This window comes from Mastigoproctus giganteus, chromosome 9 (assembly GCF_048544385.1).
Source record: "Mastigoproctus giganteus isolate SK-2022 chromosome 9, ASM4854438v1, whole genome shotgun sequence".
Lineage (NCBI taxonomy): Eukaryota > Metazoa > Arthropoda > Arachnida > Uropygi > Thelyphonidae > Mastigoproctus > Mastigoproctus giganteus.
This window is the reverse complement of record NC_143583.1, coordinates 72,762,580-72,777,230: the sequence shown is the minus strand read 5'-3', so window position 1 is coordinate 72,777,230 and position 14,651 is coordinate 72,762,580. Positions and strand designations below refer to the sequence as shown.

Below are 14,651 nucleotides of genomic sequence, written 5' to 3'. Positions count from 1 at the left end.
GGCAATGTTTCGGGCACTGGAAAGACAAGGCATAGATACTCCATATATTATGATTTTGAAGAAAATATATGAGAGTGCTACATCCTTTATTAGACTAGACAAAGACAGTAGCAAATTTAAAATCGAGAAAGGAGTTCGACAAGGAGACACAATATCTCCGAAGCTGTTTACTGCTGCCCTTGAGGAAGCTTTCAGAAGATTAGACTGGTCGCAGAAAGGAGTCAATGTGAACGGAGAGTACCTAAACCATTTACGATTTGCAGATGACATTGTGGTCATAAGCCACGATCCCAAAGAATTAGAGGAAAATCTTAATCAGTTATGCACAGTTAGTAAGGATTTTGGACTAAAGATGAATATGGCTAAAACAAGAGTAATGATGAACAAGTATGCCACGGAAAGGGAAATAATGATTGAAGGAGCAGTAATTGAAAAGGTGGAGTCATATACTTATCTGGGACAAGTTATTAGCTGTAATAATGATAAATGGCTGGAAGTCAAGAGAAGAATAAATTTTGGATGGATAGCATTCAGGAAATATAGTCACATACTGAAGAGCAATATCCCAGTTTGTCTGAAACGTAAAATAATGAATCAATGTATACTCCCCACCATGACTTATGGAAGTGAAACTTGGGCACTCACCAAAAGAATGGAAGAGAAGCTAAGAACTACACAGCGAAGAATGGAACGAATTATATTGGGAATCAGACTGTTAGATAAGAAGAGAAACAAATGGATTAGGCAGCAAACTCAAGTAAAGGACATTCTTATCAAAACTAAAGAACTAAAATGGTCTTGGGCAGGACACATAGCTCGAAGACATGATGACAGATGGACTAAGAAAATAACAGAATGGTACCCAAGAGGAGCTAGAAGAAAACCTGGAAGACAAAGGCGGAGGTGGATAGATGAAATTCATGAGTTTTTGAGTAGTAAATGGGTGGCCAGTGCTCAAAACAGAAGGAACTGGAAAGTTGCTGGAGAGGCCTTCATCCTGCAGTGGATTGAAAATGGCTGATGATGATGATGATGAACAAGTCATGAACACCGTGAAATTCTTAGGCAACAATGCTGGCAAGAGCAGACTGGTATTCAAAAGGAAGAGTAGTAAATGCTATGTTGGAGATCATAAGATGAAATATAAGCATAAGAGAAAAATAGGTTCAAGGTGAAGAGGGAACAATAGTAACTTCAGAGAAGTATGCAGTGTAATTCAATATAAAAGCACTTGAAAATCCAAGATAGATATAAAATGTAACTAACCAAACTATATTTGCATCAGTACCCAAAAGCATAATATGAATTATCAATAAGACTCTTCAAAAGGAGAGTAAATTTTAATTACATGTGATTTCATGAAGGCTTTTGTTACGTCATGCATGTGATTTTAAGAAGGATCTTGTTAAACATATAAAGTAAAAGTAAATGTTTATAAAAAGGGTGAGAAACTTAGTGAGTAAAGAAACAGAGAGATATTTCATAGGAAATCATGTGAAGTTATTACTCTCCAAGTAGTGGAAATACCACCATATAATAATACATCTGTACAAATACTCATTATAACTGATCTGATCAAAGTAAATTATAACCAGATTTATGTTTGATAAAATGAGCAAGGTGAAGCATTAGTTATTTGAATTAGTGCAATATCATGGCAACTCACTGTGAAGGTATTCACAATATGAGATATAACTTAAACGATCCTGCCTTTGCAAAAATTTGCTAATTCAGAGTTTATCTGTGTACTAATATGATGCATTTGCACTAACTTGTAGGTAGTCTAATTCTCTTGCAGCCTGAGGCATAAGTCCTTAATGCATCTTAGTCTTAATTCATCTTATATTGTGGAGTTATAGTTCATAACTATTTTGCCATCATTACATCACTAGGGTACCTACCCACCCACCGAAGAAGGGCCAAACAGCCCTGAAACAGTCACCAGGGGGAGATGGACGATGTCCAGAGTGGTGTGAGTTGAAGGAGTTACTGTCTCTTTCATTCTTCTATACCATTCCTTTTCCTCTTCCATTCCTACTATTACTTTCCCTCTACTTTTTTGCTTTTCTAAGTCTAATAGGGACAAGTGGATAGTAGAGTTATTATCCCACACATATACAAAATAGCCCTGAAATGGTGCAGTTTGGGTGGTGGTATCTGCTGAGAATATCATGGCAACTAGTGGAATGAAGTAGTGCAATATCATGGTGGAAGTTGATAGCCTAAATAAATTTAAGGCTGAGCTGGACAGGTACTTGGAATGAACGGAGGGGTGAAATGGGAGCATGTTTTTTTTTTTTTTTTTGGCTGATGCTGCATAAGCTTGCTTTCTTGCATCATATGTCTCTACTAATGCTAACTCGTTGTGAAGGTATTCGCAATATGAGATATAACTTAAATGATGCCGCCTTTGCAAAAATTTGCTAATTCAGAGTTTAGCTATGTACTAATATGATGAGTTTGCACTAACTTGTAGGTATTTTATTTTATTTGTTTAATTTTTTTTTTTTTGCAAAAAAGAAAAACTGAGTATTTGCAAAAATGACAGCAAACTCTTTGACACCAACTATATTATGATAGTAACAGAGAAGGATCAAATCAAGTAAATAAGACTGGATCTGGGTAGTTTTCAATAGTATTTTAGTATTAGTGGAAAATGATGCAAGAAAGCAAACACCCGCCAAAAAAAAAAAAAAAAAAAAAACCCACTATACACACTTCTCCTATCCATACCCTGCAAGAATCTGTCTAGTTTCCAAGATTGCAGGCACCATGAAATTCTTTATGATGATGTCCTCTGTTCTGCTATTTGCTGTTCAGTGACCTAAAGAGTTAGGAACTGTTACAACCACTGGGTGTGCAGTTTCATCCTGTACATTTTCTTATCAGTCTCTAAGTTGGTTACTTCATAGTATGCTCATATCAACGAGTATTCATTTCGATGTTCCACTTCGTGTGTTGGCTCTTTCTTCCTTCTTGGGTGGTGGTGGTGGTGGTCACTGGTGCAGTTGCACAGGAAACACTTCCAGTTGGTTGGGTCCATCACAATTGTGATCCAGCAATGTAACCAATGGGCTAATCACATCCCGTATTATTATTTCTCCCTGATTGGGGAGTTACACGTGACGGGTACTGCTACCAAGTACACAGGGTGGTGGTTGTAATGTCTGGTGTTATTGTCAGTCAAGGAAATCTCCGACTATCCTACAGGTGTTCAGGATTGCGACTTTCTGGAGTTCCTTGTAGGTGTTCTCTGGGAGACCTATTGCTGCTAGGCTGCTATGTAGAGTCTTTGGTACCATACCGCTGGTTGACATGATAATTGGGATGGTTGATACTTCTTGCATATGCTACATCTCCTTGATCTCATGTCTCAGATTCATGTACTTCCTAATTTTTTCCTCATGGGTTTTCTGGACATTGCCAGTGTTCAGCACCACTATGTAAATCAGGTAGGTAGTCTTTTCCATCTAATCCACAAGGGTTATGTCTGATCTGTTGTGTGGGATGGTCTTATCCGTTATTATGGCGCGATCCCAGTACAGCTTGGGGGTTTGGGTCTCTAGTACTGCCTGGGGTTTGTACTTGTAGTATGGTACACTTTCTTTGGTCAACTGGTATTTTCTCACTAGCTTCTGATGTTGTTGTTATTAGGAGCATTAGCAACTAAGGCCATATTGCTCAGGGATATGCAGTGGTCATTCCCTGGCCTTTCCGCATCCTCCGTATTTGGTGGTGACGGGCTCGAACCCCGGTCTAATCAAGAAGAGTGTGTTACGCACTGCTGCTCCTTCCCACCTGGCTACGGAGGCGCCACAGCGTCTGATGTATTATCCTGGCTACCTGGTCGTGTCTATGAGTGTACTCAGTCTGGGTGATCACCTTGCACCCCGCGGTGATGTGTTGGATTGTTTCTGAGGCCAGGTGGCATCGTCAACATGTGTCATCTGACATTCCGGGCTCCTTTGTGATGTATTTTCTATAGTGTCTGGTGTTGATTACCTTGTCTTGGATGGCCAACATGAATCCTTCAGTCTCGGGGAAAAGCGTCTCGCTTGTGAGCCATGCATTGGAAGCAATGGTGTCGATCTGATCTTGATTGTTATTCTCTCCACTGCTGACTTCGGGTAGTGTTGGTGACTGTTGGTCATCATTGTCCTTGTCTATCACATATCTTCTAGCTTGGTGTTAGTCCAATCTATGACCCGAAATGTGTATGTTAGAACTGGAGCTGCATAGGTGTTTATGGCTTTAACTGTGTTCCCTTTGTTCAATTTTGCTTTCAGCAGGCTTCTGAGTCTCTGATGATATTTTTCAGTCGGCACTTCTTGATTTCCTTGTGCTCCAACTGCTCAGTCTGCATCATCCCTAGGTATTTGTAGTCTCTCCTTCTGTCATAGCTTCAATCTCTTTACCAGTCAGCAGCTGGTAGTTTTGGCCAATTAATTTTCCCTGGTGCAGTGTGTGGGTCTTGCATTTGTCTAGACCAAATTCCATCCTGATGTCCTTGCTGAATTCTTCGGTGATCCAGAGCAGTTGCTGGAGTTGCTTCACAGTTGCTGCGTAGAGCTTGATTTCATCCATGTACATCAGGTGGGTGAGGGTGTACAGGTTCTTTCTTCCTTCTTTGAGGTTATATCCATACTTGCTGCCGTTGAGCATGGTGGATAACAGGTTCAATAGACAGAACCATAGTGGGTTCAAAACATCTCCCTGAAAGATTCCTCTTCTAATGGGGATTGGCCTGGTTGTGATGTTCTTGACCTCAATGGTGGTACTCCATTTCGCCATTGTTGCTTCTAGGAAGTTTATCACTATCGGATTGACCTTGTAGATCTTCAGGGTCTCTATTAGCCAGCTATGAGGTACGGAGTCGAAGGCCTTGCGGTAATCGATGTGGGCCGTGTATAGGTTGCGGTGCTTCTTGAAGGCTTGCTCCATAACTGCGGCATCTATGGTTAATTGCTCCTTGCATCCTTTGCTACTCCGCTTGCATCCTTTCTGCTGTTTGGCCATTATGTTCTGACTCTCTAAGTGGTCTGATATCTTCTTAGTTATGCAGCTGGTCAGCATCTTGTACATTGTTGGGAGGCATGTGATTGGCCTGTATTTTGCCGGGTTTCTTTATCTTCATCTTTAGGCTTCAGATATGTGACTCCTTCAGTGAGAAACTTTGGGATTGTCTCCAGTTTGGTTATCATTCGAGTGAACTGCTCTGCTAGGTGCTTTTGTGTGCAGGTGAGCTTCTTGTACCAGTAGTTGTGGATGGTATCAATTCCCGGGATTTGCCAGTTGTGGGTGTTCCCGGTCAACTGTTTTACTTCTTCTTCTTGGATCTCCCACTCTCTCATCTCTTGTATGTCCTTCATTTTCTTCCGTTCTACTTCTATCCAGGGTGCTCTGCTGTTATGTCTTACTTCACTGCTCCAGATATTTCCTCAGAACTCTTCGATCATCTTCTTCTCAGGTGGTCCGTTTCCTGCTTTCTCATCACCCAGTTTCCTGTAGAAGGCTCTTTGGTCCACATCGAAGATTTGGTTGTTTATTTTCCTCTAGAAGCTCTTTTTGTATCGGTGTAGTCTCTTGCTCAGTGCAAGGAGGTTCTGCTTCAGTGTGTCCAAGTAATCTCCTATTCTCAGATTTCTGGTCTCATGTTTGCTGTGGACGCTATCTCTCTTGAGGATGCTCTTCACCTTTCCAATCAATTTCTTACTTCTCTTACCCTGTTGGTACTGGGTCAATTGACATATCTTGACTCTTAATTGTTCTATCTTCTGCTGAAGTCTTCTTTCCCAAGCTGGCGGTTCCTTCTGTTTTCGGTTCTTCTGCTGCTGGTCTCTCGTTTCTTTTCCATTAATCCTAGTGGTGCTATGGAAGCACAGTATACGGCTGTGTGGATAGCCTCCAACATTGCACCATTGATGTCAAGGTAATGTGGCATTATTTGCTGATTGAGGTGGTCTGTTACTCTCTACAGGATTTTATTTGGCCTCTGCTTAGGTATCACATGGGTTCTTGTGGGGTCCATTCCTTCGAATTCTGTTAGGGCCTTCTTCCACTCGTCTTCTATTCTGGATAGCATGATGTCTCTTTCCACTTCAGCTACTCTGGGTTGTATTTCTTCTTGCTGTTCCTCCTCTGGTTCTATGGTATGCTGTTCCTCCTCTGGTTCCATATTGACCATATTCTTTGTGCTTTGTAGCAGATCACTGACATCCTGCTTGATTTTTTTCCAAGTTGGCAGGAGCTATTAGGTTCTTCACGACGATGGTTCTTCTTTTGTCCGCTAATCGCTGTTTGGTGACCTGAATATCCAGGTATTGTTCCAAACACTTGGTATGTAGTCACGATCTGTACATTGTCATATCGGTCTCTAGCCTGGTTATTTCATAGTATGCTCGCATGATGTATGTATTCAATGCTCCACTTCATGCGTTGGCATTTCCTTCCTTCCTGCTTGGTCACTAATGCAGTTGCGCAGGAAACACTTCCAGTTGGTGGGGGCTGGATGGGCTTGCCCTTTTCTTGTGGTAGCCTTACGGGGGACAGCGACACTTGCTCCACTGTCTTGCTCAGGAGACTGTCTCCAACTTTTCGAACCGACCCCTCTGCCTAAGGCCTGAACGCAAGTGACTTTATCCTGCACCACACTCGATGCAGGATGAATAATATTTATCTGCGACATCATCCATCTATGGAGGTGGACTTATTTAGCTTCGGCTTATTTATTTAGTTAGTTCTCACGAGTGACACCAGATGGCACCACTATCTGCCTCAGCCGTCACTCCGACCTTGGGGAAGGTAAGCCCAATGGGGTAACTTTTGCAATTTTTTTTTTTTTTTTTTTTTTTTTTATCATTTTAATATTATTATTATATCAGTCTTCCAGCGTAATAGAGCTGCGTTCACTTCCACCAATGCGAGATTCGAACCCAGGTGCGTCTTAACCACTGGGCCATCATGCCCCCCTGTCTAAAATTATTATTTTTATTATTAATATACAACTCTATCATGCTTATAATACTCAGGAAGTGTTTAGTTTAATCTAATAATTTTTTATTCATTCTTATTAACATTCTTGCAAAAAAAGCAAGTGTACTACATGAAGTACACAGGTTTCCAAGTGGCATGTAAACCATTGCAGCAAAAAACTGAAAAAACCAAATATTTTCTACCATAATATAAAAGAAATGCATAAAACAAGCCCCATAAAGAGCACTCTTGGTGGGATCCCCCCCCCAAAAAAAGTGATCCCATTTATGAGTGCTCTTTAGGGCCAGTTCATAGCAAGCATTGTGATAAATATTTACTTTATTCAAAATATTCAAAAACTATACTGAACTAAATTTACTGAGGACTTTTGCAATAACAATTTTATTGTTATTCCTTCATAGTACTGTATCATCATTTTAGAATGAAACAATAATTAGTAAAGATTACCATTGTTTCAATTAGTAAAGATTACCAATATTATTTTACTGATATTGATTGATTACAAATATTATCTTATTGATATTGATTGATTACCAATATTATCTTATTGATATTGATTGATTACCAATATTATCTTATTGATATTGATTGATTATCAATAATACAACTTCATATGATTGATATCTTATGGATTTGATTTGAAAACAAAAATTTGTAGAAACTCAAGATTTAATATAATACAATATATTGTCTATCACTGAGACAGCACATGTATTACCTCATCTGAAGAACAGGAACAAGATGACAGGAATATATCTGCATCAAAGCAAAACCTCTTGGACCATATTGAAGATGGCTGATGATCTGTCTGAAACAACAAAAATGGTGCTGTATGAAAACATTTTAATTAAGTTCTTACATAAAAGTTGGCTGACTAAAATCCTTTGCTTCATAAGTTTCAAACTAACCAATACAAATTTTATACCCATTCACCCTGGACTAGCTTGCATTAATCCAGCAGAACTCCTGGAGATTTTGTTTTTCATTCAAAAACAGAGTGATCAATCCTACTCAGACTTTCCGTCCTTTTGGTGGCAAGCTAAGAATTAGGATTGCATTAGTAATGGCAAATGATGCAAGAAAGCAAGCTTATACCATTAGCGAAAAAAAAAAAAAAAAAAAAAACTGACACTTCCCATTTCACCTATTCATTCGCTTCAATAGTTTATCTAGTTCTTCTTTGAATTTATTTAAGCTATCAACTTCCAAAATGGATAGAAGTTTATTTCACCAATCAACCACCTGCTGGCTAAAGGTAAACTTTTGCACATCTATTCTGCAACTATCCTTCCTCCATTTTAATTTGTGCTCCCTCGTGTGTGTGTAGTCTGAGCAAGAGGAAGAATCCCATCAGCATTAAGCTTGCTCAATCCATTGAAAACAATTAATTAACTAAAAGAACATGTATGGTTTTGTTTCTGAAGCCATTCATATTTTTCACATGAAATTGGTGGCATGTTAATAACAATGCTACATTTCAATGGAGTACAAAGTGTTTTTGTTTTTCAGGTCTTTAATTTGATACTAATGCATCATAGTTTCATTGAAAATAAAGGAGATTGTCCAAGCATCCCATTTCATTCAAGATAGCTTTCAACCATTTGAACTAGACAATAAAAAAAATCTGAATGACAAATATTCACATACACTGCCCACCATTAATATCTGGACACCACTCTGTTGATTGTTCCCAAGAACCATGTGTCAGGTATAATTATAAATATGTTTACAGGCCTTCAAGGAGACATTAGTAAGAATATGAATGCAATATGCCATGATCAATGGAGTTAACAGATTTCCAGCGCAGAATGATAACAGGGTGGTGCATAAGCAATTTATCTGTATGTGACATTTCAACTATATTAAAAATCCTTAGGTTCAATTGGTGATGTGATCTGCAAATGGAAGCAGACTGGCTGTAGCCATCATAAAATGACCAGGAAAACCTCAAAAACTGACGGAATGCAAGGGGGTTGATGATTGGTGATGCAGAAACAAGGTGATGCTGAAACTATCACAAAACAACCTGGAAAACCTCTGAAGCTGATGGACTACAAAGGGTTGATAATTGGTAATGTGGTCTGCAAATGAAAGCAAGGTGATACTGAAACTGTCCCAAAATGACCTGGAAAACCTCGGAAGCTGACAGAACATGACAGGAAAGCCCTGTCATGTTCTGTCAACTTCCGAGTAAATTTCAGGATCAAGAAGAAAATTCCAACTAAAATTCTTGATATTGAACTGGATCTAAACACCAATCCCAAAGCCAAAAAACTCAGGTGCTACAATGAACTAATAAACATATGGCAGAACAGATGGGATACCTCTGAAACAGGTGCCGTCACCAGAAAATTCCTTCCAGAGGTCTCGTTTACTGCAACGAAAACTGTTAAGTCCTGGCTGTCACTGACCTTGGAATCCTTCTTCTTGGTCACTGGACATGGCTACCTCAATGAGAAGCTTTTCCAGCTAGGATTGTCAAAAACAGAGAGCTGTTTCTCAACAGAGAGTAGTTTTCTCAAATCTAACTATACAATGTCAAAATTATTTTTTTGTATCCAGTTCCTTCATTACTCTATCCAATCAGACTGGTCAAACTAGATCACTCTTTAACAAATCCTTGTTATGACTGGCATATAACTGCATTCCTGTCTAAATAGTCTTGCATTACTTCATTAGCCACTGACTCCATTATTTTCTGGGGAACAGAAGTCAAGCTCACAATTCTGTAATTGCTTACTTCACCCTCTTATCCCACTTTGTGAATTAGGGATACATTTGCACATCGCCAATCCATAGGGCTTTCATAATTATGGATAAAGGTTTGACCTGTTTTGCTGCCCCTCTTATAATAACTGGACAGATCCCACTGTCACAGATGCCTTGCTTAATTATATTTAGCTTCAACGATTTTAATTCCAATTTCTTTTCAGTTATTGCAGAATCATTTCACTTCCTGTAATTTGATATACTTCTGGCATCTAAATCACTAAAAAAATTTCTTATGTGTGAATGTAGATGCAAAATATGCATTCCATTTTTCAGCAACCTGAGCAAGATCATCAACAGTGAAACCATTCATATCTAGAAGACCAACATGATTCATCCATTTTCTTCTAGTGTTTTCATAAGTAATGAAGTCTTTGTTTCTATTTTTGCATACTTTGTCAGAGACTTCTTATAATCTGCCTTAGCTTGTTAAATCCAATTTGTGACTTGATTGCAGACTAGTTTATATCTACTGTAGGTGTCTGTATCACTTGATAATTTATATGTATCTTGCATTTTTCTTTTATGCAATGAGTCCAGTGGTGAGCTATAGTGGGCTCACATGAGCTCACAAGAGCCCATTGTTATTTTTTTTTTTAATTTGTGAGCCCATTGTTGAGATGATCATTTATTTTACAAATAAAATCCTGAATGCAATTATTGAATATCCAAAGCCAAAACTACGGTGGGGCAAGCAGGTCCCCATCCCCAGCATTTTAATGGTGTAATCGATCAGTTATGTATTTTCAAATTGCTTCATTTTTGATTTAATTACAGTCAAGCTTCTGTTTAACCAACTTCTTCACAGCAATTTTTTTAAAATTCCTCTTGGGTAATTACATTTAAAATAGTTTCCATTGAACAAAGAAAATTTCCATATAACGAACGGATTACGAGAGACAACTTTGTATGCATTGTTCTCATCTCTGGCCTTTAGGCAATTTAGGTAATTAGAAAGCGCGAATGAAGGGTGAAAGGGATTACCATTTCACAATGTTAGTGGTGTCCCTAAAACTTATGCAGTCACATACCGAGAAGTCGCGCTAGTCAATATGCTTTCCATAGCCAGTCAGGGGATTAAGAAGATTCCTGACAGAGATAATAGCCTCTGGTCAACCTGTGTTGTGGTTCCTCATTTCATGTTTTTCAGAGAAGTGAGTGATCCACACCTTCCAGTAAATTTCTTCTGTCTATGTTTACATGGTCACAGTAGCTGAATATCTGTGTGACTCTGACAATTTGCACAGTATTCAAAGAACTAGTGACAGTAGCAACGCAGAGGGGGGGGGATTGAGGCAGCTAAGATATTATATAAACTTTATGAAGGTGACATGTTAGCAGATTTTGAAATTTCGTCAAAGCTTTCACTGTGTAGAAAATGTTCTAAAATATAATGGCATACAGGCAATAATTAAAAAAAAAAAAAAAAACTGTATGCATTATATCACCAATCTCCAAAAAAACCAGTGTGAATTAAGGATGATTGCTAAAGAACTTGATGTGGAAACTATAAAGATCAGTCGTGTGTTCGGGCTACGATGAGCAGCTTGTAGCTTGAGGATGGCAATTGCAGGTCAAGGGAATTATCCTGCATTGTACAAACATTTTGATTCAGAAGTTAAATATTCTGGATTATAAGGCATTTAGGACATAAGCCTCAAGCTATGGGAGAGTCTAGACTATGTATAAATATAGTGCAAGCGCATCAGAAATACATAGCTATATCTGAATAAATCAGAATATTATTTAAAAAATATTCTGATTTTTTAAGAGATAAAAATCTCATAATAATATTCTGATTTATTCAGATATAGCTATGTATTTCTGATGAGCTTGCACTATATTTATACATAGTCTAGACTCTCCCATAGCTTGAGGCTTATGCCCTAAACGCCTTAGAGTCTAAATACACGATACACCATATGGCATCTCTCATATTGTGGAGTTATACTTCATAACTGTTTTGCCATCATTGCATCATTCGGGTACCTACCCACCCACTGAAGAAGGGCCAAATAGCCCTGAAACGGCACCAGGGGGAGCCTGATGATGTCCGGAGTTTCCAAGAATAGGTAACAACAGCCTTCTCCACTGGGGAAGCGTTGCCTATTCAAGGAGTTTGAGTTTTTGAGTGGTGTGAGTTAAAGGAGTTACTGTCCCTTTCATTTTTCTACACCGTTTCTTTTCCTCTTCCAGTCCTACTATTACTTTCCCTCTACCTTTTTGCTTTTCTAAGTATAATAGGGACGAGTGGATAGTCAAGTTATTATCCCACACATAAAAAATAGCCCTGAAACGGTGCCATCTGGGGGGCCTGATGGCCACTGAGTTTCCTCGAATAGGTAACAACAATCTTCTCTACTGGGGAAGCATTGCCTATTCGAGGAATATATGAGCTTTGAGTGTGAGTTGAAGGAGCAACTATCCCTTTCTTCCTTCTACGGCATTTCCTTCCTCTACCTCTCCTACTATTACCTTCCTACATCTTTATCCCTTTCCTAAGTCTAATAGCGATAGTATGAGGGTAACCGAGAACTTTATCCCATACCATATTTCAAACGGTGCCAGCTGCAGGTGGTAAAAGGAGTGTGTAAGAGGGGGATGACCCTAGAACCCATGTAGGACAAGCCAACTCCAGGCGGCCGCCAACTTGGCAGTCACATGGAGTGGGTCTTCCTCGGAGTGTGTCAGTGGACGAGTGAGCAGCCCAATTGGGTTGAGTCATATAGAGATGAGTGAATAAGGGCGATTGTCCCTTTTTGGGGTTTTTTTTTTTTTTTAAGCCATACAGGCCACTAGATAGTCTCAAAGCAGGACCAATAAAGGGTCTCTGAAGGTTTAATTCCATAGAAATATCCAGAAACTGGAAAGCACGTCTGGTCTAACCAGTACGCCTATCTACCCACTGATGAAGGCTAAAGAGCTAGAAATGGCACCAGAGGAAGATCTTAATCATCTTTGCAGGACTCTGACTGGGTAACAACAGTCCCCGTCAGGGGGACGCATTTCCCAGCCAGGGCATGGAGCTCTGAGTTCGTACGAATTATAACTAATTATCCCTTTCATTCTTCTACAGCATCTTTTCCTCTCCCTCTCTTTCTATCACTTTCCTACCTCTTTTTTTTCTTTGCTCGGTCTTATAGGGATATTGAGGATAACTGATATCTTTATCCCATACCATATTTCAAAACGGTGCCGTCTAGGTGGTGATATCCATCTGAGAATAAGTAACATTAGTCTTCTCCTTAGTTGAAGCGTTACTTATTCGAAGTAGTGCAATATCATGGCAACTCGTTGTTAAGGTATTCACAATATGAGATATAACTTAAAATGATGCCATTTTAATAACATTCTGATTTATTCAGATATAGCTATGTATTTCTAATGTGCTTGCACTATATTTATACATATTCTGGATTATTAAATCGACTTTTAAATCTGGAATTTCTTAATCATTTAGCACTAAGGATCAACATCATGCAAGAGCTCTCTTACCTTTCAGAAGCTTTACAGATTCACTATGGTAAAAGCAGATAAATTAATTATTCAAACTATCAATGCTATTGTTAATTTGAAAAATTCTGAAGGAAATTATGAAGCTAAAATTGAGAGCATGTTGAAGTGGAAAGAATTTGAAGGAATCAAAATCGAAAGTAAGAACACATTTAAAAAACTATCTCATGATAAGTCATTAAATGCATTGTTTTATATTTAAAGGATAAGTTATTAATGCAACAGAGTGATTTTAAATTAAATAAAGAAAATAATGATAACATTGAAAGAAATTTTAAACATATGCTACCGGAAATGGTGCCTCCGTAGCCAGATGGACAGGAGCAGCAGTGCGTAGCACATGCTTCTTGATTAGACAGGGGATCGAGCCTGTGACCACCAAATAGGGAGGATGCGGAAAGGTCAGGGAACGACCACTGCATATCCCCAGAGCAATATGGCCTTAGTTGCTAATGCTCCTAAAAACCAAATAACAAACAAACAAACAAGCTACCGGAAATCGTAGAATATGAAAAACTTTCGTCTTGGTGGCAAGACGATGAAAACCAAATAAGAAATTTGTTTTCTGAAACAATATGAAATAAAAATTAATGATTTCAGAGATTTTGTTGAAGACAGTTTATCTTTAAAACTGAGAGAAATTCCCTTTCAATTAAGAAAGAAAGAAATATCTTTGAAACCACTGCGATTAGCAGTGCTGAAACTTGGTTTGGTTTGGTTTTGGTTTTATTGGCGCATTAGCTACTAAGGCTATAATGCGCCAAGACCAGGTCATTTGTAAAAAATTTTAAACTTTCAGTGACCTAATTAGTTAGGTCACTATGTCAAAAGATACAGCAAATATATAAAAGAAAAATGTAAAAATTTTATATACGAGTAAAAATATTTATTGAATTTAAAAAGCTAAAAACAGCAGACACATTGTCATTGTCAGATAAAATCTGACTGAGTGTATATGGCTCAGTCAGATGGTTAAAAGTGGTACAACGGATATTGCTAAAATCTGGGCATTCAATTAAAATGTGACGAATAGATAAAATGGTGCCACAGTTCTCACACATAGGACAGTCATCTGCCCTCAGCAGAAAAGAATGTGTAAGATGACTGTGTCCTATTCGGAGGCGAGCTAGAACAACTTCCTCCTTACGATTCCTGCGCAGACTAGACTGCCACGGTTCAATTACAGGCTTTATACGATATAATTATATGATTCTGCTGACGAGGCTACTAGTGACGGTCGTGTTCAAAGCCGCTAAGTGGATTTTTCTTATTTATTGATTTGAAATTATTGTTTTTCTAAAACTTTTGATTTAAATTTAGTAGTATAACATTATTTTGTGATTTTTTGATTAATTTGGTGTATTTATTCTTTACTC

At 38.5% G+C, this 14,651-nt stretch overlaps 1 protein-coding gene across 4 annotated transcripts in view; it reads right to left on the bottom strand.

The window, feature by feature from the left end:
- Nucleotides 1-14,651, bottom strand: part of LOC150080448 (kielin/chordin-like protein) — a 1,054,752-nt gene that overhangs the window by 674,260 nt on the left and 365,841 nt on the right. For all 4 annotated transcript variants that reach the window (XR_016547392.1, XM_090381408.1, XM_090381409.1 and 1 more), the window contains one exon: nucleotides 7,712-7,801. Coding sequence is in view for 3 of the 4 variants with exons in the window: in XM_090381408.1 (XP_090237534.1) it covers nucleotides 7,712-7,801 (90 nt within the window). In the remaining variant the exon portion in view is untranslated. The remainder of the gene's footprint in view (nucleotides 1-7,711; nucleotides 7,802-14,651) is intronic.